The following is a 23,954-nucleotide window of genomic DNA, read 5'->3' as shown; positions in this document are numbered from 1 at the left end:
GGACTGCTGGATAATTGCTAGCTTTGGCTTGCTCCAGCTGTAGCGCACTGCATGTTGTCGAAGCTCTGACGCCCCCCCTCCCCCGCCTCCCCCCAGCAAAGAAACCGACCGTCACATCTCAGCAAAGACTTAATAGGGATTGATGTAAATACCCTATGAAAATGTGATAGCAGATGGTTTTGTATTAAATTTGCAAGGACCTTTCTGTTGCAGTGTATGATCTACAAAGATAGAGGCTTTTATAGCTTATTGTGCCTTGGAGATGCAAGTAGCTGTGGAGGTGTTAAGCTATAAATAGAAATTGCATGTAATCAGAACATGGCTAGTAGGTGGTACCATCCATCCGTAGCTTTACAGCGGGCTTCAGACCCGTCTACTCCTGATAATCTGTTAATATTCCTCTTGAATCTGCAGAGTACATTTTGACGATTTCATCATAGAGAGATCTCAATGATTGTGCCTAAGCAAGATCATGATGGCAGATATTAAACACTCCACCCAAAATCAATGTTGATTTATTTTGCACATAATCTCACACATCAGGCATTCATTTAGTTTGACAGTTATTGAGAGTTGATTTGAGTTAAGTTGTGGACCACCAGTGATGTCATTCATGCACAAATTACATCACTGGTCCACAACTTAACCCAAATCAACTCTCAAACTAAATGAATTATGTGCAAAAATAAATCAGCATTGTTTTTTGGTGGAGTGTCCTTTAAGAATAATTGTTGTCTCGGAAAATGTGTGTTCTCATCTTCTGTGTCTGCATGGGGATAAAAAAAAAGTCACTTAATGCTGCGTTTGTTTATAACACGCAAGTCGCAAATTGCCACGTGCTACTAGCAAAAATCCAATAAAACGTCACGTTAACTCGGAGTTCCTACTCGCAAACTTGGGTATGATTTCTCAACCCCTAGTTGCTCCCAGTGCGTCATTTGATGTCATTTCAACATGGCCACCCACAATGTATGAATTTAAAACACATTTTTGGCACATTTTTCTTTTCTTTTCAACAATAGTAAGCTTTCAGATCAATCAGCATACAGTACAGTAAACCCTTACAATTAAACGTTAATGTTGATATTAGCTGTTAGCTTAAACAGCTAACAGCTATTAGCATCCATGGTTTTGCGACCTGAAGCTCGAACGCATGTAGGTCGGGGATTACGCGTTTGCCACTTGCCACTTGCCACCCCTGCCATATATAGAGAGCGAAAGTGAACGTCACTTCCTGCCTTTCTCTCGGTACCAGCGTCTGAAAAAATATGAATGTTGGTGAACGGCGAGAGACGATACTTTTTTTTATCCCATTTGAATTGTGCCACAGGGTACACATATCATGTTTGTCAATGTAAAAGATAACTTTGCACGTCAAGAAAGTCGCAGTTTGTGGTAAAACTGTGGCACTATAAGTTATAAATCAGAAAGACTACGCACAACCAGTCGCATAAGTGAGGTCTCTGCCGCCAGTCCACGTTGTTGATGGTGTGACGTATATTGTGCGACACGAGAGATGTAGTTGTCTTGATAGTTATCTTTTAAATTGACAAAAATATGTTACCCCGTGGCACAATTCAAACGGGATCAAAAAAGGTATCGTCTCTCGCCGTTCACCACCATTCATATTTTTTCAGACGCTGGTACCGAGAGAACGGCAGGAAGTGACGTTAACTTTGGCTCTCTATAAATGAACGCAGCATTACTTCTACAAAATATGTAGTTTGTAGTTTTATTGGGTGCAGACGTCTGTTCATTGATTGATTCTCTGGCCTATATCTTGCAATCTGTCTCTTGTTCACAAATGAGCAAAAAATACTAGGGGGCTGGACAAAATAAAGGAAATACCTAACAATATGAATATAATTTACCTAATGAGGAGGAGGGCCATCTTTCCCCCTCAGAACAGCTTCTGTAGTGCCGTTAAAACCTGAACTGTGTGTACGGTAATTGGATATTGGACCATTCTTAAAGAAGGAAAACCTTGAGGGATGAAGCAGCTGGAAATCTACAAAGCAGCACTCTGCACTTCAAAACATTTTATAATATCCATTTATCTCACTTGTTTGTTTATATATATATAAAAAAAAAAGATTTGATCACACACTTTGTATAAATGTTGGATGATATTTAGATCTGGTGAAGCCATGGAAGATGTTCACTTTATCTCAGTGTTCAAGAAACCGTGATTGAGGGAGCAGTATTTGCACCTCTCAGGGTGCTGTACGTTTACATAACGCCACCGTTTTTCTAATATAGTATTTTAATACTTGTAGTGATTAGATTATTTTATCACTTAGGCTATTTTTTATATTCGAGCTGTGCACTCATATTTCCTTTCCTCGCTGAATCCTATTACTTTTGCTGCTGCGACAACAACATGATTTCCACATGGGATCAATAAAGTTTAATCTCATCTTAAAATGGCCTCGTGTTCTTCGGCTGTTACAACCATACAGAGCAATGGTCAGTCCTGATGTCTGCTGAAACATGGCTGCCCATACATTACAGATCCACCATCAAGTTGAACAGCCATTCATTTAACACCAGGTGGGAGAGCGGGCAAACCTGGCTTGAAGGCATCCTTTGGCTTGAAGGCATCCTTTGGCTTGTTCTTGTTCTGGACCGTTCTGGATGTGGGAAAAAGGAGGAAGGGGGGAATCCTTGGGTATCTCACGATTTGATTCAATTCCGATTCCTGGGGTCACGATTTGATTCAAAATCGATTTTCGATTCAAAATCGATTGTCGATTCAGTACATAGGGCGGTACAGTACATAGGGGCATTTCAGGATCTCCTCCAGTCCGCTCTGTGCTAAGAAAGGCGGTGTAGCAAATTATGGTATGAAATAATAAAAAAGTGTATTATGTCGTTTTTATTTGAAAAAGTTGTATTAACTGATTGCAATAATGCACACACAGTAGTACACACAAAGGCAAACCTAAAAAAGGTAACATTCATTCATGCTAAACTTGGTCAAATAAAAACTTCTTAGTATTTCTCGGTTCTCAGTGACTTCAAGAAAGATAAGATATAAGAATCGTGATTCTTACATGAATCGATTTTTTTGGGGACACCCCTACTCTACAGTCTCCCATTGCTCTTACCCAGTGTTTCCCAAACTATGGGTCAGGACCCAATTTAAGTCGCGGACCCGTGGGGGGTGGGTCGCCAACTGCTGGTCGTGGCAACTCATTACCATATGTTTTTGGGAGTTTGGGTCCCAGGGAGACATAAAAGTTATCTTTTGGGTCCCCAGATGAAAAAGCTGGGCAACCCCTGCTCAAACCAGATTCCGAGTCTTTTTTTCTTTCTGTTTTCTGTTTTTGAAGTTTTTGTTGAGACCGTAACAGAGGCATCAGAGGTTGTAGTTCTGTCTTTTTAGCCGTGTCACTGTGCAGTGAGCTTTGACTTGTGACCTCTAAACCTGTTTTCTAATTTCTCAACACTGTTCCCTTTGCCAGATTAGTGTTGCAAAATTAATAATTTTACCGTTTCCTTACCTATGTACTTGTAATTTGGACACTTATTTGGCAGCCTCTAGGCCATGTTCAGACTAGGAGGCCAAATCTGATTTGTGAACTTTAATGACTTATTAATGATTCTATCCAGATTGGTTTTATGAGTCTGGACGCTCCAAGTCTGATTTGTGTCACTTGTCCCAAACCACATATGGAGGTAGTTTCCAATCTGTTTTCGACTGATGTGACTTCAGTGTGGACGCGCTGATCACCCAAATCAGATTTGACAGTGTCTTTTGCAGGGGGCGGGGACTTGAAGAGCAGAGCGCAGACATGCAAACACTGCCAGAAACATTGTATGTTGGCTCATTGGCTCTTTGTATCTGGACACACAGATCCGACTTGAACACTTGCCCAAATCAGATTTGTGGCAGTGCGGACACACTCTCAAATCAGATTTGGGAAACCAATCAAGATAATGAGGATTAATGACTTTAGCAGCAAATCGGATTTGCCTGTAATGTGAACATGGCCTTAGTAGGGCTGCACAATATATCGTTTCAGCATCGTCATCGCAATGTGCACATGTGCAATAGTCACATCGCAGAGCATGCAATGTCAAGTAAGGCAAATTAACTCATAGCCTACAGTAATGCACCTCTGTTACGTTCTAAGCTCTTTTCCTACTAAGTAAAGTACCGGTACCTTTACTCACTTAGCATCCTGCAACTGCAGCTAAAAACACACTCTCCTACTACGTCAACCATGCAGGTTACCCACTAGGCCACCTTCTTAAACGGGCAAGGCTTGATAGACCTACAGTATGCAAGTCTTTTGGTGAAAATTCCTGTATTTTTTCATATCGCAATATATATCGCACAATAAAAAAATATTGCAATGCCAATTTTTTCCAATATCGTGCAGCCCTAGGCCTTAGTAACTGTGCTAGTTGTCTTCACTTGAAGGCTCACATATAAAGTGGTGAATGTCAAACCTCTTTGAAAGCTTCTTGGCATTCAGCTTAATATGACTCGCCTGCATAGCTGCAGTCATTGTTGTAATTTACTGGCTTCATGTGGTGTTTCAGTTATTTTATCCATCCCCTGTAGTTATAACCTGCTGGCGGAGTCAGGTTACTGTAGTTAGCCATGTTGATCAGCACAGCGATCGTGTTTGTGAGAGTCAACTGTGACTGTGCATGCTGAAACGACTGATCGACAAAACACTTTCACTCCGCTATGCACTCTCCCCCACTTTGTGAATAAAGCAAGCTTTCCGAGTGTGTTTATGCTGGGAATGCCGTACAGCGTTCCGACCTGACTCGACCGGAGTAATATATGCATTAAAAATCACAACAGCGCTGGGAACAGTGGGTTGCCATAGAAATTAGAAGTGCTGAAGTTTCCCATAGCAACTGTGGATTGAAAATAGACTGGAGCTGTCCTGCGCTGGCATGGCTGTAGGCTAAAACTTTGGTCTTGAGCCCTTTTTTTTTGCAGTGTTACACAATGTTTATATATAGAGAGAGGCAAAGTGAACGTCACTTCCTGCTTCAGCACTGTACCAGAGATTTTCATCCGCCATTTATTTTCCCATAGACATGTCGTAAAATGCTTATAAAAATAGTTTTACTTCGTCAAAACAAACGGTTCAGCTATATTTAGAATTGGGAGAGACCATAGAACATTTCACTAGGACCAAAACTTAAAAAAACAACATCGAAAAAATATTTTCTTTAAATCCGCAATTTCTTTACATTTTGCTCTGGGTGAAATGTTATGTGGTCTCTCCTGTTTCTAAATATATCTGAACCGTTTGGTTTGAACAAGTAAAACTATTTTTATAAGCATTTTACGAAATGTCTATGGGAAAATAAATGGTGGATGAAAATCTCTGGTACAGTGCTGGAGCAGGAAGTGATGTTCACTTTGCCTCTCCATACCCTTATGTCCAAAGACGATGGGATTCAAGCAAGACGGCTCAACTTCAACTCACTTCCTGTCATTTTGTCACGTGGGTTTTGCCCATGGCTTTCCACAGACACGCCCACTTAGGAGACTTTCGGCAGGTCTGAGTCAACGGTTGACCACGCCCATTTAGGAGACTTGCTGCTACCATTTGTTAGAATTGGCGGAGCCTGCGGTGACCAATCTATCGTAATATAATATCTATGTTATGTCTCTCTCAGATACCAATCAAGTATAAGGATGTTAATAACGATAGAAAGAAGGATCTTGAGTGCTCAGTAGTCGGTGCTCAGAGACAAAGTACTTCAGTGGTAAGGTATGGTAAGGAAAGTATAAATGCATCCTCCATACATTAAAGGAACACTCCGCCCATTTTCAACCAGCTTTGTATCATTAGTAGTATATCAGAAAACTGTAAACTGTTTTGAAGTCTGTCATTTAATTTGACAGTTATTGAGTGTTAAAGTGTGGACCAGTGACATCACTGGTCCACACTAACTCAAATTAATAACTCATTAACTCAAATCAACTCTCAATAACTGTCAAACTATTCATCATTCTTCTAGTTTGACAGTTATTGAGAGTTGATTTGAGTTAATGAGTTATTAATTTGAGTTAGTGTGGACCAGTGATGTCACTGGTCCACACTTTAACACTCAATAACTGTCAAATTAAATGACAGACTTCAAAACAGTTTACAGTTTTCTGATATACTACTGATGTTCTAATGATACAAAGCTGGTTGAAAATGGGCAGAGTGTTCCTTTAACAGATGCAGTTGGTCGTGTAAGTGTAATAGCACAAGTTTTTTTATGGAAAGTTGGAGTTAATCCGTCGTGAAAATGTCTTGCATGTCCTTATAACTTGTTTACCAGCCGTATCATAATGCTCTTGTCCCTCAGCTGTATCGCCAGCTAAATTGGATTCACTGACATTTCTAGGCCGGCGATATGGGTCATTTGACATCTGCCACCACGGGCAGATGTCTCACAAACTGTTATTTCAAGGAAACGCTCTCTAGAGGAGTGGATTCAATTGTGTCGCAGTCTTGTTGAAGACTCTCGTCGGATGGCAGGCTCTGAAGTGCCGTACTCTGCGTTATGATAGTCTCAACACTAGACCCATGCGAGTTCTCACACCGATGTACGTTACTGCATGCTGCAGATCTCTCTCTGGTATGCGGAGCGGAGCGATACAACGTAATATTTGAGTCGGGGGAGAGACTAGCGTTGTTACTTTGTGTTGGAGGAGCTTGTCTAATTCATGCACTTCCAAGTGAATAGGAAGTATAGGCTGAAGTACACATAGCCCCGCTATGACTGTTCTGGGTATGACGTCATCGTCTACCCTACAAGAGTCCCGTAATCCTTACATATGTATCATGTGCTCCTCGGATATATCGGCTTTACCAGGGGTGACGTGGTAATTACGACAGGACCCCGTTCGAGTGCTCTTGGTCGGAAAGAGCAACAAACGTGGACGCTTGTTTTCTCGTGGCTGGTGTTTTCTTACTAAAAGCAAGTAGTGGGTCATTATGTTAGCTACATAGGCCATAATGTGCAACTACTAAAAATAAATGCTAGCTACTATGAACAGAATAACAAAATATATTTATATATTTATATATACTTTTTACAGTCAATTGGTGCCACGGACTCCATACTTCCTGTTCCCGCCATTGTTGTAGTCCCGAATCCTCATGCAACGTCACAACGTCGGAAAATCGTGTAGCATCGAAATCTCAGAAATTCCCACTGGTAAATACGACATTGAAGGGCCGTTCATGTGCTCACATCATGTGATATTTCAAAGATAGCTCTATTATGTAAAGCCAAGGCTCCAGCATTGGGTGATTACATATTTGAAGATTATTGCATATTTGATGATTATTGCAAGTTTGGCGAGAGTAGTAAGGAATACAATTTCTGACATTATTATGATTCGTTTTCATTATTATTATTATTATTACAGTTACAGTTAGTAGACGGACAAGCCCGTCTTTTATTGTCACACGAACACACCCAACACATGCATGTGGCCACAACACACACTCATGCTGACGGTGGCCGGTGAAATTTGTCCTCTGCATTTAACCCATCCAGGCTTGTCCTTTCCTCCGAGGGGCAGGTCAGGAGCAGTGGTCGCTTTTTCTTTCCAGCGCCCGGGGGCCAACTTCGGATGTTGTCGTCACTGGTCGGATGACGATGACGATCTTCTGCATGTTTTTAGTGGGGGGGTTATGTACGGAGGAACCCCCCTGGGGAGCATTATTATTATTATAACCTTTGCCAAGTTTTCATTCCTCACTGAAAAAGTCATCAGCTCACTGAGTCCTTCCCACTGTTAATCAGGACCTGACAGGAAAACTTACATACAATCTAATAATGACAACTGTATAATATGCTGTAGTATGCTATTGCTAATGACTTGCTAAGTATGAATAAAGCATGTAGCGGTCCTTGCTTGAGTTATGCATGCATGCATAGCACTTCTGGAGTATTCCTTTGAGGAACACTGTGCTCAGGTGTGTCTTATTATGGATGTCTGGCCATGAGACATTCTTTCTATCGCAAGACGTATAATAAACCAAAGCGGTTTCTCTCTGTGTGTACTAACCACTAGGGCTGCACGCACGATTATGGTCAAATGATAATCAGGATTATTTTTGAACAATATTGAGATCACGATTATTGAAGCTACTCATTGACTTTGGGGGACATCATCTTGAACTAAAAACAAACCATTATCTTCTACCAAGGAAAAATGGACTCAAGCTGAAACTACACACACCACAGCATGTTTGGGCTTTGGAGGAGGGGCGGAGCACACCACTGTGAGGGAAAGGGGTACACTGGATTTACAATACGACAAAACGAGCGCTCCTTCTTCTTCTTCTTCTTCTTCTTTTTTCAGCTGCTCCCGTTAGGGGTTGCCACAGCGGAGCATCTGTTTTGATCTCTTCCTGTCCTCTGCATCTTCCTCTCCTCTCTTCCTCTTCTCCACCTCTCTTCCACTCTCCCCCTTATTGGACAGTATTACGTATTAAAACTCGTCCACCAAAATGAGGCAAACAAGAGAAAACAAGAGAAAACGAGAGCAACATTGCTAAATGGAATGCGTCGTGTTTTATCTAGATTTTATCTCAATCTTCTTGTTTTCATGATTGTGGCAAGCCAAAATCTTGATCAGGATTAATATTCGATTAATTGTGCTGCCCTACTATACTCACCACACACTTGGCTTTATTAGCTAATATGCAAAAGTGAGGACTGTATGAATGGGCCTTTTTCACAGCTGCGTTTGCCCATGGTTTTCCACGGACACGACCACTTTGGAGGTTTTTGGCCGGTCTGAGTCTATTGGAGTCAATGGGAAAAGTCAACGTGATCTCAGATTATGACCCCCATATTCATTAAAGTAAATATTGGGCCCATTCTCCGAAGCCACATATCTTCAGAATATTCTGACACTAAAATGGCATTTTTCAGACAGACAGATCAAGAGACAAATAAACGTGTTAAAGACCTGTCTCTATCTCTGCAACAAGCTCTTGTGAGATTTGGCAACAGGAACTCATGTCAGCAGGGAGCGATTAGCTAAAGCTGAAGTTCGTTGATGTAGTAGCTAAATCTGTGGCTAGAAAAACGATTTTTTAATGGAATATCTTAGTTTCAACTGTATTGAGCTAACAATGGGCAGCTTCATGTTTATATGTATGGTTTGTGTGGAGTTTGGGAACTCACGATACTCTATTTCAAGTTAGCTTGCTAGGTCAGCACTAACCCCGCGTCACCAGGTACGGTCCTCTCACAACACTTCAGGGGAGAGTTGCAGCGACCATTTCTTAGAATTGGCAGAGCCTGAGGTGAATGATCCAGATAGTAATGGAAGATCAGATTCTATGGTTACACCCCGTCACCCAGACACTGCTGACACTCGCCTGGACGACCACACTTGACAGTCATCAGTGCCTCTGATCTTAGATCAGAGCTCACATGTATTAAGTTTTGAGTGCTGCCTGCCAGGAACTGATTTACTCACCTAGGCCCGAATTTATTCAACAATCTGCACATATGATGAATACAGATTCATACTTTTCTATTTAGACAGTCATATCACCCTATTACTGTATCTCCTCTTAGCCTCCCACTGAGCCTTTCCCCTCCCTGCTCATAGAAACACAGTATCATTTTCTGACCCGCCGTCCCAAAAATCCACCTCCCATTTTCATTAGTGTTGAGTGGAAGAAATAGACCATCTAATGTGTTTATGACCTGACCTTTGTGAAGAACGTGCTCAGAACATACCCTTCCATCAAGGTTGGGATAAACAATAGCCCATGGGCTGACTTGACTTCAAAGCAACCCACTCCATCAATTTGCTGCTTATTCTTCCATAAAGCCTGCTGAGAGTCAAACACACTTAATACAAAATGGAATATGAAATTGCCATTTTTTAAAGGTTGATGCCTTGATGGGCAACCATGTGGAACAACGTTCACTGGATCTCAAGTCTCCGAGGGAAGGGGGGGGGGGGGGGGGGGGGCAATAAACAGGTTCACTGCAGGAAGCTGTCACTCATGGTGACATTGTTTGTGAGCATAGGAGGGACCCAGTTTGATCGAATGTCAACATTTAATTAGCACGGAAAACAGAGCTGTGACACTTTGTTATGATGTTTAGCGATGTAGTGGGCGTGGCCTGTTTGTACATGAATATACGACAAGCGGACAAGCGGAGATGTTCTTCGAGAGCCTATTGGCTCTGAGCGACACTTTTGGGCCAATCGTTCCCTTGACTGTTCTTGACTGATGATCCCCTCTTTCCTAAATCGGCACGAAACACACTGTAAAAAAAGGGGGTGGGGGGGGGGGGGGGGGTTCCAATGTGGTATCTGAGTTAATAAAATCAAGTCACCCCAACAACCTTGTCTGTTAGGCGCAGAGCTTGATGGATTACTCTATCGGTTCAATTTTAAGAAGTATATAGAGGCAGTGGTATTAAGGTATGTGATCACAAAAGCCGGAGAAAGCAGGAAAGCAGTAGTCAGCCATGCAAAAAAACTGAAATGACTTTGAAAATGTGAACAATCTCACATCCCAGTGTGTCCTTCGAAAGTCCTCTTCCCTCCATTCAATGACCATGCATGGACTTTTCAGCTTGTAGTAATGCCCCAGTTTACATTCGTGGGATGGTTTCACGTTTTGCTCATTTCAACTTTTCAAAAATAGCGAAATAACAGTTTAGGAGGTACTTCCTCAATCGTGCCTAAGCTCCTTTGCAAGCCCTGGCTGGAGCCATAGCTGCGTACGTGTGATTGCTTTTGTGCGGAGCCTATATAATCTTGACAGCCATGTTACATAAAGAGCCGCCGTCTCTGGTTGTGTTGCAGATCACCCAGGAGCAGTATATACTCGCGTCCCAGTCCCTGCACCTGCGCCCTGGCTGCGAGGCGGCCTACCCAGTGGGTCTGTACGGCTGGAGGAAAAGATGCTTCTATTTCTTCTTGCTGCTGCTCCTGGTGATCATGATAGTTAACCTGGCGCTCACCGTCTGGATGCTAAAGGTCATGCATTTCTCAGTGGTGAGTACAGACATGGCATCCTCGCCAATAACACTGACCCAGTTAGACAGGTGATGTTATGCCTCTTGAATGTAACTGTTACCATATTAAAGAAATAATCCACAATGAGTCTTTTGGCCTCCATATTCAGCCTAGGGATGCACAATGACATCGGCAGGTCATCGTATCGGTGTCGGCCCAAAACGAACATTTCTGTCGGTATGACAGGCCGATAAAGTGACGTTAATTATGCCCAAATGCCCGATATTTGTTCCTTCTTCTTTTTTTTTTCTTTTTTTTCCCTGATTTTTTTTATCCCATTTTTATCCCCCATTAGTGCTAATTTAAATTTATTTATCCTGGTTGCTGCTCCACCCTCTGTCGATCTGGGGAGAGCCGAAACTGGCTCCATGCTTCCTCCGAGACATGGGCAGTTAGCCAGCCGCTTCTTTTCACCTGACAGGGGAAGCTTCACCGGTAGGACATAGCACGTGGGAGAATTACGCTATTCCAACGAGTTCCCCTCCCTCCGAACAGGCGCCCCTAACGACCAAAGGAGGGATCACTTCAACGACCGGGATATTGCATGTTTTTTGGTGGGGGGTTCCTATATGAAGGAAAACTCCAGGGGGCACGGGGAGAACATGCAAACTCCACACAGAAAGGCCCTTTTGACGACCCCACCCGGGCGGTGGGCACTCGAGGACATGCGGACGGGCACGCACTCCTTCAGCGCTCACAGCGTCCCAGGTGGGAATCGAACCCAGGACCTTCTAGCTGTGAGGCGACAGCGCTTACCACTGCGCCACCGTGCCCCCCTCGATATTTGTTGCTAAGTTGAAGTCATTTTCTTATGTTTTGCCGAGCGGATGTGTACATTTAGAAAAGCATTGTATTTATGTCTACATCTGGCAGTGGGCCATCATAATAAGAGTAGGCATAATAATGTAAACAATTCCACTACAGGAGTAGCCTCGCCTGCCAGACTCTCTCCCTGCGCCGGGAGAGAGTCTGGCTGCTAATACCTCCACTCTGGGCTAGCAGGGGGAAAAAGGCTCTATTACCTTTACAGCATCCAGCGAAAGTACCAAGCAGGCCTGCTTTATTGCACAATCCAAATCTTCGTCAAAACTTGCCATTTTCAGCGTGTAGCAATGAGCTAGCGTTGTTGTTGTCGTTTCACAGCGGCGGCGGCGGCATTTGAGAGCGACAGATTCGACACGCGGGGACCGGAAAGAAAATCCATAAATGGTCGGAGCCGGTCGGTCAGAGCCGGTCAGAGCCAATGGCAGAGCTTAGACCCTCAGCCTGCTTCCAGGCAGTCAGACTACTACAGGAGACGAGAGACTTGATGTTCTCTGAAATTAGGTTGGGAAAAATGCACGCACATATTGAAAAGAAAATCCAATATCGTGCATCCGAATTTCAGCCACATCAAAACACTTCAGGACACTATCCCAAACCTTACATTTATAGAGTGCATACTATCCGCCACATTGCATGGCTTGCTTTCTCAAGGTTAAGAAAGTGTTTGTCGACAGATGCTAATTTTAGCTCAGTATATGGGTCAAGTATAGATTTTCAGTTATATAGGATCCTACTCCTGACCTTAATACAACGCCGGATGGAAGAATTGTATTCACGGCAGCTCATTTCAACTTTGTATAAGTGCCATCTCCCATGCTGAGATTTTTTCCTCATTTGGATTTGATGAAAAATGAGAAAAGCGTTGGAAGTGGCACCCGGCCGACACAGATGCAGCGAGTCCCTGTGACATTTTCAGGGACCGTGCACACAATCTACCATTTTGTCAACAAACTCCTGATGGCAGCATCCCCCCTCTGTGACGGACGCATCCCGCGACTATCGCTATCACTCCCTCGCCTCCCATCAATCTGTGTCACCAGTAAAAGACCTTATCAGCGCTGTTGGTGTCGCACCAGAAAATGTACTCCACTGCTCCCCATTTCTCTCAGGACTTGGAAGAAGACGCCTGCCAACCTGCACCCCCCCCCCCCCTACTGGAATTATAACAAGTTTGTTTTTTGAGTAAACTCAGTCTCTTAGTCTCTATCTGCTTCACTCAGCTAGAGAGACTGAGGACTTTCTCACAGCTTTCGTTGTTCAAACTGGGTGGAAACAATTTGAGAGTTGAAAAGAAAAAACGGCAAAAGACTTATTTTGAAGGAATGGAAGTCCTCTTCACCTTCTTTCCAGGTGTGGCTAATGGACATTGTCTCTGTAATACAGATGGAAAGACTCTGGTTCCTGAGAACAAACTAATTTGGAAAGTTCTCAACTATCTGGGACCCGTTTTTAACCTACTTTGACGAGGTTAAGAATGCCTAGTGACTGAGGTTAGGGGTAATTGACAGCTTGCCCAGCTGATTTCCCACAGACCCCTTGTATAAGATCCCATATGCAATATCTCTTACAAGCACATAAGCACCTTATGCGACTGGTAGCTCCACATTACAATGTTAAATGTAAAAGATCTTCTTTCCAGTTTTTATATTGTTTATTATTATTATTATTATTATTATTATTATTATTATTATTATTATTATTATATTTTACTTTTTATTATTATTACTTCTTTTCCTGTGTCTGAGTCTGTTTGTCTTGTATGTTTATCGTTCTATAAAAATTGAAAATAAAATATAAAAAAAATAAGAAAAAACGGCATTGCAGAACCAATCCAGTCTTTAGGGGCAGCCCTTCATGCAGGTAGTCACTAAAGCCAGACTGTCTCTTCTACATTTTGTGAATGCAGCTGAGACAGTCTGTAATTCACGCCCACAGAACATGGACAAAGGAAGTTGGGGGGGGGGGGGGGAACGCTTCATCCCGGAGGACGTTCAAACCGATGCAGGTGATCGGAGATATGAGCGGGACATCCGGGATATCCCCTATCATTGCTCATTATTTCCCTTTCCGTTTTGACCAACTTTTCCCTACTAAAGGTACAGACGTTTAGGCGGAAGCATTTGAAAATTGCGAGAGCCAACCGTCTGTTTTAAGTAGTCTCGCTGGCCAGCCTCCTCTCCCTTCTGTCTGATTTGTCTGGCACTCGTCATTGGCTCCGACCATGTCAATCAGAGCGGCTTCCGCTCCCTCCTCCCTGTGTGTCGCTGTAAATAGTGCCCTGCCGCCTCAGTGAAAACAACAACGCTAACTAGCTAGCAGGCTAACGGCAGAAACCTACACGCTAGCTCGTTGCTACACGCTGAAAACGGCAAGTTGGATTGTTTTGAAACTATTTTCCAAGGGCACTGCTGCTAAGCTCCGCCCATCGCAATCCCACTATGGAGACCTGCGGCGCCAGACTCCTCGGACGGAAGGAAGAGGAGGCTGGCCAGCGAGACTAGTTTTAAGAGACTATGCAGAATGGGCCGTTATTATGCAGAAGTCGTGTGCTTGTAAACGGATAAAACAAAATCAAAGAATGCAATGTTGCTCGGGACATCTATTTTCAATGTTTTAAAAAGCTGTTACAAAGTGATTGGCTGTATGTCCAGTTTGTTTCACTACGGGCGATAATGCGGGGGGAGAGCGTAACTTGTCAAAGGGATGTAGGTTTGTTCGCGGTCGTTCTCGCCACCGAGACTAGTTTCTGAGCAGATAGACTTTGGCATGAGAGAAAGTAACATTTATTTATTGACACTGCGAATACACCCTTAGGATTTGGAATCAAGTCTCTATGTCTATTAATGTCATAGTTATGGCAAAAAAATATAAATAATGACATTGCATGGAATTTATGGAAATCTATTCGTAGGTTTTTGAGATATCCAGCTGACAGAGAGACAAACTATTGAGTGAAAACATAACCTCCTTGGCAGTGGTAAATGCTACATACAGGCATGCACACGCACACACACACACACGCACACGCACACGCACACACACACACACGCACACGCACACGCACACGCACACGCACACACACACACACACACACACACACACACACACACACACACACACACACACACACTGTGTGCACTCATATATACTACTGCTTATCTTTTCCTATAGGCCATTTTTGTTACTCTTTTGTCAAGGTCCATAATAGTCCTTTTTACAAGCACACCTGGATGGATGAGAGAAGATGCCTGCCTGCCTGCCTGCCTGACTCATTCCTTCCTGACTTCCTCACTGGTCTGAAGATAAGGAGCAATAGCCATTTTCATTTTAACTCCTCCCCCACCAGCGTAAAAAAAGAAAGAGCTGCCATCATTTTTTTAAATCATTTTCACTAAACTTTCAAGACCCACAGAATATTTTGTTCTGTGAATATGTGAACAGTGAATAATCAAAAGGAAGAACATAGCCTCCTATTTTATGTTATTTAATCAACACTTGAATGTAGGTCGTTTTAATCTAAAAACGGTCGTTTTCAGACAAAAAGCGGAGAAAAATGCATTTTGCATTTTCAAAGATCCTGAACCGAATCCAATGTCTCTGAGGGTGGATACCAGACCAAGTCAGTCCCAAGTCATTTGGCAAGTCAAGTCTTAAGTCTTTTTTTTTTTGGTCAACTCACCAAGTCTCAAGTCCACATCTCCGGTGAGCTGTCCAATGTTACACTGAAATCTGCAGAACATGTGCATCAGTGCCCCTCTGCCATCACACATTTCGGTTGGGCACAGATTTCATTGTGACACACGGCGCGTTGGCGACACTCAGGCCACTCCTCGGGGCCACCGGCTCCCCGTGTCTGCTAAATTTGGAACTCATCCACTGGTTGAAAGTGATTGAGTTGCACCTAGGCTGTCACCCCGACACTGCAGACTGTCTGTGGCATTCACCTTGGCGTTTTGTCCTACCGCTGCCCTGTCACTCGGCTCCGCCCGTCCACCTGCCTGTCTGGCCTACCAGCATCAATACACAGCAGCTGTGCTGTTACCCAGCCTAAAGCAGTTCAGAGACAGGATAATTCAATTTCGTATGCTGTTGTGAAGACACGCCACGCACGCTAAAATCCCTTCAATCAAATCATGAATTTTGACAGCGAGGTTAATAGACTTTTTGTGTGTGTGTGTGCACCAAATACCTTTCTGCTGCTCATCACAACATGGCAAACAGTGCAGCATAGGATGGGAACACTAATGCGTATTGCTGTATTTACTGTACTCCTCTGATATTCCTGATTATGTTGCAGGACGGAATGGGAAACCTCCAGTTGAACCGAGATGGGATTCGCCTGGAGGGAATCTCCGAGTTTCTCTCGCCTCTCTATGTGAATGAGATCCAGTCCAGAAGGGTAAGAAGTTCTCACTGTCCTCAAGGTGCCTGGTGTTCAACGCAGCGCGGCACACTCGTGAACTAGGAATAACGACTATCGACTGGGACCTATGTGAAAAGCTCTTACGGGAAAAAAGAGCTTGCCAAAAACCATTGACAAGCTGGTATCGATCTCTCAGCGTTGAGGAGGTCTAATCAATTCATTAACAACAAAGGCCGACTTCCCTCCGAGGCTCTCCGCCTCGAAGGCACTTTGATGTACCGGTAGCCTATATTTCTGCATGGCGGCTGGGATGGAGAGATTACTCCTCTCTCTCTCTCTCCTTTCTTTCGCGCTCCTCTTCTCCTCCTCCTCCTCATTTCCTGTCATCCTCCACCCTGTGCGCTATCGGGGGCTGCCATCGGCAGGAGATGGGTAATAGGCTGGCTCTCGGCTGCTCACAGGTCACACTGCGCCCTACAGGAGATTACAGGCGATTACAGAGCAGAGGGACCAGAGTCCCCCGCTGGATTTTCCAATCAAGCCCGCGCGATAAATTCCCCTCTCCTCTTCCTCCTCCCTCCTCCTCCTGCCTCTTTGATGTTCCGTAGATTAACCAACACAGCTCCCGTGCAAAGTTGATCCAAATTTTCTTCTCCCACACGAATCCTCGACACCCAGCTGGATCATTCCCTTTTGAGTGATTCGGCACGGTGCAGGAAGCAATTTCAAGCGCTGGAAGCTGGGGTTCCATCCATGTATAGATTCGATTTGTGAGGAATGTCTATGGAGGCCGTGTCTGGATAGTGGGCAGGATTTGCCACACCACATCGACAAACAAGTTGGAATTAGCTCACTAAGAGTCAATTTATTTTAATGTCTTATTTATTTAAATATAACGGTGGGCGCACTTAACACATTGAGTGCCAGCCATTTTTTCAATCCTGTAGGTAAGTTGTGCCAGGTTTTTTTTTGAGGATTCTGGCTCATTTTACAAGAGCCGAGGATTATTTTCTGTTAAGAATTCGTGAACACCAATCATCTAAAAATAACTAATAGAATGTGTGCTTTCTCTGTCTAAAAGAGTTAGTTTGCAGAGTTAGTAGTTATGTAGATATTAGCCGTTGAGTACAGCATGGTTTCAGAGATTTTCAGAGAGTTTGGAGATAAATGGATTTTTAGAACCACCTCACGTGCCTGTGATTATGGGTGCCCTTGTCTCCCACTCTGTGCGCTCTCTCTCTCTCTCTCTCTCTCTCCTCTCTCTCTCTCCTCTCTCTCTCTCTCTCTCTCTCTCCTCTCTCTCTCTCTCTCTCTCTCTCTCTCTCTCTCTCTCTCTCTCTCTCTCTCTCTCTCTCTCTGTGTGTCCCCATGTCTCTCTCTCTCTCTCTCTCTCTCTCTCTCTCTCTCTCTCTCTCTCTCTCTCTCTCTCTCTCTCGAGAGAGAGAGAGAGAGAGAGAGAGAGAGAGAGAGAGAGAGTGTGTGTGTGTCTCCAAACTCCTCCCTCCGTCTGTGCTGCGGAGTGCTCTGCTGCTGGGAGTTTGAGCAGCGAGTTGAGCAGCCTCTCTCCCTGGCAGCGAGTGTGGATAGGTCTCACTGTCTCTTGGGTTTGACAGCCCCGATTAAGCCCCGTGCGACTCTAGGCTTTATGCTGCTCACCCAGTCCATTTCTGGAACCCCCCACCGCAGCAGCGCGAAGCGTCCCCGCCTACAGTATGAGAATGAGGCTCGTTCGTTTCTGACTGTAAAATCGCCAAGCCATTTCCGCGGGAGGCGGCTGCTTTTGGTCCACGGGTCCCGTGGCTGTGGCTTTCTCTCTGTCTCTGTCTGGAGAGAACTGTCGCCACTTAGTGGTCGGTAAAATAGATTATACACATTCTCTTGCTCCAATAGTGATATAGAAGACGTAAAAGCGGTTGATTGATGTCCCACCGTCAAAAAAAAAAAATGTTTATGTAAGACGAGATAGCTCGTCTATGGCACTTAACCGTTGGATTATGTAAGACGAGATATCTCGGCTATGGCACTCAACGTGTTAACACACATAGCAAACACTAACTACTGTAATAATATATATAATAATAATAATAATGATTGGATTTATATAGCGCCTTTCCAAGTGCTCAAAGCGCTTCACAGAATCATTATTCGTTCACACCATTCGTACCGGTGGTTCGAAAGCATGGCAGCCACACATCGGCGCTCAACGGCCCCTCCGACCAATCATACGAGGCAAGGAGGGTTAAGTGTCTTGCCCAAGGACACAACAACAGCAGCTGGGAGGGGGCGGGGATCGAACCGCCAACCCTTGCGTCATTGGCCGACCCGCTCTACCTCCTGAGCTAAAGCCGCCCCTAACTGTAAGACAGTAGCGCTGCAATAATGCCTGCAGACATTTTTACTGTCTTGTTTTACAGACAGGCTGTGCAGTGGCACCCTTATCTACCGGCTCCAGAGATATTCGCAGGACAAAAATCTGTGTGGGTCACTCAATATTTCCCACCTGAGGAAATTATGTCAAGCACAGCGAGAGCAGGGATTAGTGTTATATATCCAATGAGTGGTAGAGAGTTTACACCACGGTGAACACCGCCTTTTTTCACTCAGATAACCAGCATTGATCAATAAGCCATTACAGTACCACAAAGAGCATTGGACACAATAGTATATTAGAGATATTTTATAAAAGGTAACTAACAGCAACACAATATTTATTTTTTATGCCTGCGCAAGCCTTGAACTGAACACACACACTTTAGGAAATGTTAGGATTTATTTTTTTGCGGACTTTGATATCTCCCAGCTGGCATTATAAATTGTGTAAGGATGTCAACACAAGCTGTAATCCACTGAGCTCAGCAGTAAAAATAATCAACTGTACTCGCCAAAAGTGAGACATATCAACTTCAGTTCCTTCCTATCTGGTTGATTTTCATAGTCCACTTCCCTGGCTGAATCCAACTTCGCTCAGGTGTGCTCCTCCACTCAGGTGTCTTCCATCAGTAGTTAACAAATGGAGCTCTCCGTAGTGCTGAACGTGTGTTGACTAATTTTGGCCAGTAACTTTTTTTGCCCGTTTAGTTGGCCCTAATTACCTAATTCAAAAATCCGGCTTCGTTAGGTCATAAGCAGGGCTGCTCTTTACACTTCCTGAAAGATTCAGCGCAATTGCACGTAAAATGGCATAGCTGTGGCTGAACACAATTTCTCAATTACTCACTCACTCACTCACTCACTCACTCACTCACTCACTCACTCACTCTCACACACACACACACACACACACACACACACACACACACACTCACACATGTGGTATTCTTATTATAGGATGTAACCCAGCGGTTTTCAATCATGTGCCTTTTGAGGCTGAAGAGTGCAGGTTTTCCTCCCTGCTAAACACGACAGCTGCTGATTTCTCTGATTAGTTCCTCCTCTCTGGCTGAAGATGCTGAGGGGGGAAATCACTGCTGTGAGTGTTTGGTTGGAATGAAAACCTAAATATGAGAACGTTTACACAAGGGTCCTCCGTTATCACTTATTTGTAGTGGCGTGTGCGTGTATTGCGCAACATATTGTGGGCACGGTATTACAGGGATAATTGTGGTATCTTGATATCGCGGTATAGATACAGTCGGTCTGTGTGGGAACGCCCACTGTCTGTGTGGGAAACCCCCCCATATATCTCAATGGGCTGACTCACCAAAGGAGGGTGCTGCGGCTCTACACTACAGGATTGGAGATTCAAAAGCAGGTACATACAGTAGACGTCTGTTCAGATGTTACGTTCACTGCGGGGGTTGAATCCCTGATCCTGTCTGCCTGGGCTGGGCTAGCAGCTAAATGCTAACTCTGCTGCATTGGAAGAATGGGAGGATTTCCCCCACGCTGATCCATTGAACACGCGTCTATGACGAGACACCGACTGAATCTATACCTTAAAACGGTACATCGTTACATCCCTACTGGAAAAGCTCTGATGCAGACAGCAGGAAAACAGAGAGGGAGACAGAAGGTGGACTTGGTGACTCGACCCTCTCTGGGCATGTGGGCATCACACCTGACCTCAGGTGATACTCTGGGCATGTGGGCATCACACCTGACCTCAGGTGATACTCTGGGCATGTGGGCATCACACCTGACCTCAGGTGATACTCTGGGCATGTGGGCATCACACCTGACCTCAGGTGATACTCTGGGCATGTGGGCATCACACCTGACCTCAGGTGATACTCTGGGCATGTGGGCATCACACCTGACCTCAGGTGATACTCTGGGCATGTGGGCATCACACCTGACCTCAGGTGATACTCTGGGCATGTGGGCATCACACCTGACCTCAGGTGATACTCTGGGCATGTGGGCATCACACCTGACCTCAGGTGATACTCTGGGCATGTGGGCATCACACCTGACCTCAGGTGATACTCTGGGCATGTGGGCATCACACCTGACCTCAGGTGATACTCTGGGCATGTGGGCATCACACCTGACCTCAGGTGATACTCTGGGCATGTGGGCATCACACCTGACCTCAGGTGATACCCTCCATTATGATCCATGGCTTTAGGAATATTGTTCTGAATCATATCAATCAATGCAAGTAAGACCAAAGCCTGCATGTCATGCATTGTGTCAAATAGTATGGGTGTTGTGGCAACTCTGATTCAATCCAAGACACATAAAACAGTTTTAAACGCCGAAGCGTTGTTTTATTCACCAAAATGAAAACTCTTCCCTTATCGGGGTATGTCCATGAAATATATATAACTAAAGTAGGCTGGGTTAGCCTGGGGCCAGTGAGGGGGTTTGCTCCCCACCACGTAGCCAGGGCTCCGTTCCTCGTTTAAGTGCTCCCGTAACGTGCCTGTGGACGATAGGAGAGAGGGTCTGTCAGGCAACATCATTTTATGACACGAGAATGTTTAGGGAGAGGAGTGGAAATCTGACTTACCGCCCGACAGCAAGGAGCGCTTCCACCTGGAGGAAAACCGGCCACACAGTGAGCTTCAGAGCGGCGTCTGTTTTTCTAGGGCCACTGATTGGGGATCTGTTCCAGCCGGGCGCTCTGTTCCTAACAGCGCCCGGCTGCTAGCGGTCCCACTGATTCAGGACATAATTGGGGAAGTACCTATCAGTGATGACGCGTCCCAGACAGCGTTTCTGTTGGGATCCCCCTGCTCTGACGTCACTGTGGTGGCTGGCTGTCCTCCTGCTCTCACCTGTCAGGGGGTAGGCTGACGAGACTCCACACATCCTCCCCCTAAGCTCGCTGCCAGTGCGGGGAGCTTCACTTTCCCCTGCTTCATCTCGGCGTGACATGGCGTCTGCGTGTGGTATCTCTCTTCCTGGTTTGTGTTCCACTTTGAACTTATAGTTCTGAAGTTCCAAGAACCACCGCGTTACCCGCTCATTTTTATCCTTGTTCGTCGCCATCCATTTTAGGGGGGCGTGGTCCGTGATGAGGGTGAATACCCTGCCCCATAGGTAGTAGCGTAGGTAGTGAATGGCCCACTTCACCGCCAGGCATTCCTTCTCTACGGTTGAGTAGTTTCTCTCATGTTTAAGCAATTTTCTACTTATAAAGGTAACGGGGTGTTCATCCCCATCTATTACCTGCGCCAGCACTGCTCCTATTCCTGTTCCTGAGGCGTCTGTGTGTAGGATGAATGGCTTAGCGAAGTCTGGGGCCATCAGCACCGGCTCTCGGCAGAGCGCCTCCTTTAGGGCACAGAATGCGGCGTTTGTTTCCTCCGTCCATTTGACATGGTGGGGCAGCTTCTGGCGCGTTAAGTCATACAACGGGGCTGCTATGGTGGCAAAATTTTTTACAAATTTTAAATAATATGCAATCAGGCCCAGGAAGGATTTTACTTGTTTTTTCGTCCTGGGCTGGGGCCAATTTTGTATCCTCTCCACTTTGGTTATTTGGGGTTTTACGCACCCCCGGCCTATGGTGTATCCCAGGTAGTTTGTCTCTGTCCATGCCAATTTACATTTCTTGGCGTTGGCGGTGAGTCCGGCTCGGCGGAGGGCTCCCAGCACCGCTTCCAGCTGTGTCATGTGCTGCTCCCAGCTGCTGCTGTGTATGACGATATCGTCTAGATATGCCGCCGCATAAGCGCGATGGGGCCGGAGGACTCTGTCCATCAGTCGCTGAAATGTGGCCGGGGCGCCGTGTACTCCAAAGGGGAGGACGCGGTATTGAAATAGGCCGTCGGGGGTCGCGAATGCGGTTTTGGCTCTCGCCCGTCTGGTTAGGGGTACCTGCCAATAGCCTTTGGTGAGGTCCAGGGTGCTCACGAATCGAGCGGGCCCCAGCCGCTCGATTAATTCATCTACCCTTGGCATCGGGTATGCGTCAAAAGTGGATATTTCATTCAGTTTTCTAAAATCATTGCAAAACCGAAGCGTCCCGTCTGGCTTCGGCACAATGACAATGGGGCTGGACCAGGGGCTGTGGGACTCTTCTATTACGCCCAACTCGAGCATTTTCTTCACTTCGCCCCGGATGGCTTCTCTCCGGGCCTCGGGGATGCGGTAGGGCCGCTGTCGCACCACTTTTCCCGGCGTCGTCTCAATGTCGTGTTGGATAGCGTGTGTCCGTCCTGGCAGCTCGGAGAAAACATCATGACTCCTTCCTAGGAGTTCCTTGAGATCTTGTCGTTGCTCTGGCCCCAGGTCCTGTCCGATGTCCACGGGGATCGTCTGCGGTGGCCTGGGTTGTGCGAGGGTGAGGAGGGCTAGGGGGCCGGGTCTCTCGGCGTCGTGCCATGGCTTCAGAATGTTTATGTGGTATATCTGGTGGCCTTTCCTCCTCCCCGGCTGACAGACCCGGTAATTCACTGGCCCGACCTTCTCGGTTACTTCAAATGGTCCCTGCCATTTTGCCAGGAATTTGCAGTCATGGCTGGGCACCAGCACCAGGACCTTCTCTCCTACCTGGAACTGCCGGGGTTTGGCTCCCCTGTTATAGGTGCGCGCCTGGGCTGCCTGGGCTTCCTCCATGTGACTCCGTACCAGTGGCCAGACCTTTTTGGCTCTCTCCTGGAGCCGCTCCACATGTTCGATAACATTCCGGAGGGGGGAGGGCTGGCTTTCCCAGGCCTCCTTGGCCAGGTCGAGTAGGCCACGGGGGTTTCGGCCGTAGAGGAGTTCGAACGGTGAGTATCCGGTGGAGGCCTGTGGCACCTCCCGTATAGCGAACAGCACGTATGGGAGGAGTTGGTCCCAATCTTTTCCGTCCACGTCAATCAGTTTTTTTAGCATCTTTTTCAGGGTTTGGTTGAATCTCTCGACAAGTCCATCGGTCTGGGGGTGATAAACAGAAGTTCTGATACGGGTGATTTTCAGCCATTTGTATAACGCCGTCATTACTCTGGACATAAAACAGGACCCTTGGTCTGTGAGTACCTGCTCCGCTATTCCCACTCTGCTAAATAGCAGGAACAGTTCCCGAGCGACATTTTTGGCATTAGCGGTGCGTAAAGGTATTGCCTCAGGGTAACGAGTAGCATAATCCACTATTACCAGTATGTATCGGTGTCCTCGGCTGGACTTCGGGAGAGGCCCCACGATATCCATGGCCAGCCTGGAGAACGGGACCTCGATGATTGGCAGTGGAATCAGTGGGTTCCGGTACATTGGCCGGGGTGCCGTTTTCTGGCACTCGCCACAACAACGACAGAACAGTTCAATGGCTTTCTTTATGCCGGGCCAATAGAATCTGCGTAGCAC

At 45.6% G+C, this 23,954-nt stretch overlaps 1 protein-coding gene across 1 annotated transcript in view; it reads left to right on the top strand.

The window, feature by feature from the left end:
- Positions 1–23,954, top strand: part of LOC310780080 (zeta-sarcoglycan-like) — a gene marked incomplete at its 5' end in the record, with an annotated part of 51,551 nt that overhangs the window by 5,500 nt on the left and 22,097 nt on the right. The window contains 2 exons of the mRNA XM_083640626.1: positions 10,820–11,011; positions 16,155–16,256. Coding sequence (XP_083496752.1) covers positions 10,820–11,011; positions 16,155–16,256 — 294 coding nt within the window. The remainder of the gene's footprint in view (positions 1–10,819; positions 11,012–16,154; positions 16,257–23,954) is intronic.

The sequence above is a fragment of the Poromitra crassiceps genome, assembly GCF_964638095.1.
Source record: "Poromitra crassiceps genome assembly, chromosome: 7".
In the NCBI taxonomy this organism is placed as follows: Eukaryota; Metazoa; Chordata; class Actinopteri; order Beryciformes; family Melamphaidae; genus Poromitra; species Poromitra crassiceps.
The sequence above is the reverse complement of the archived record's forward strand: the minus strand, read 5'-3'. Positions and strand labels throughout refer to the sequence as shown.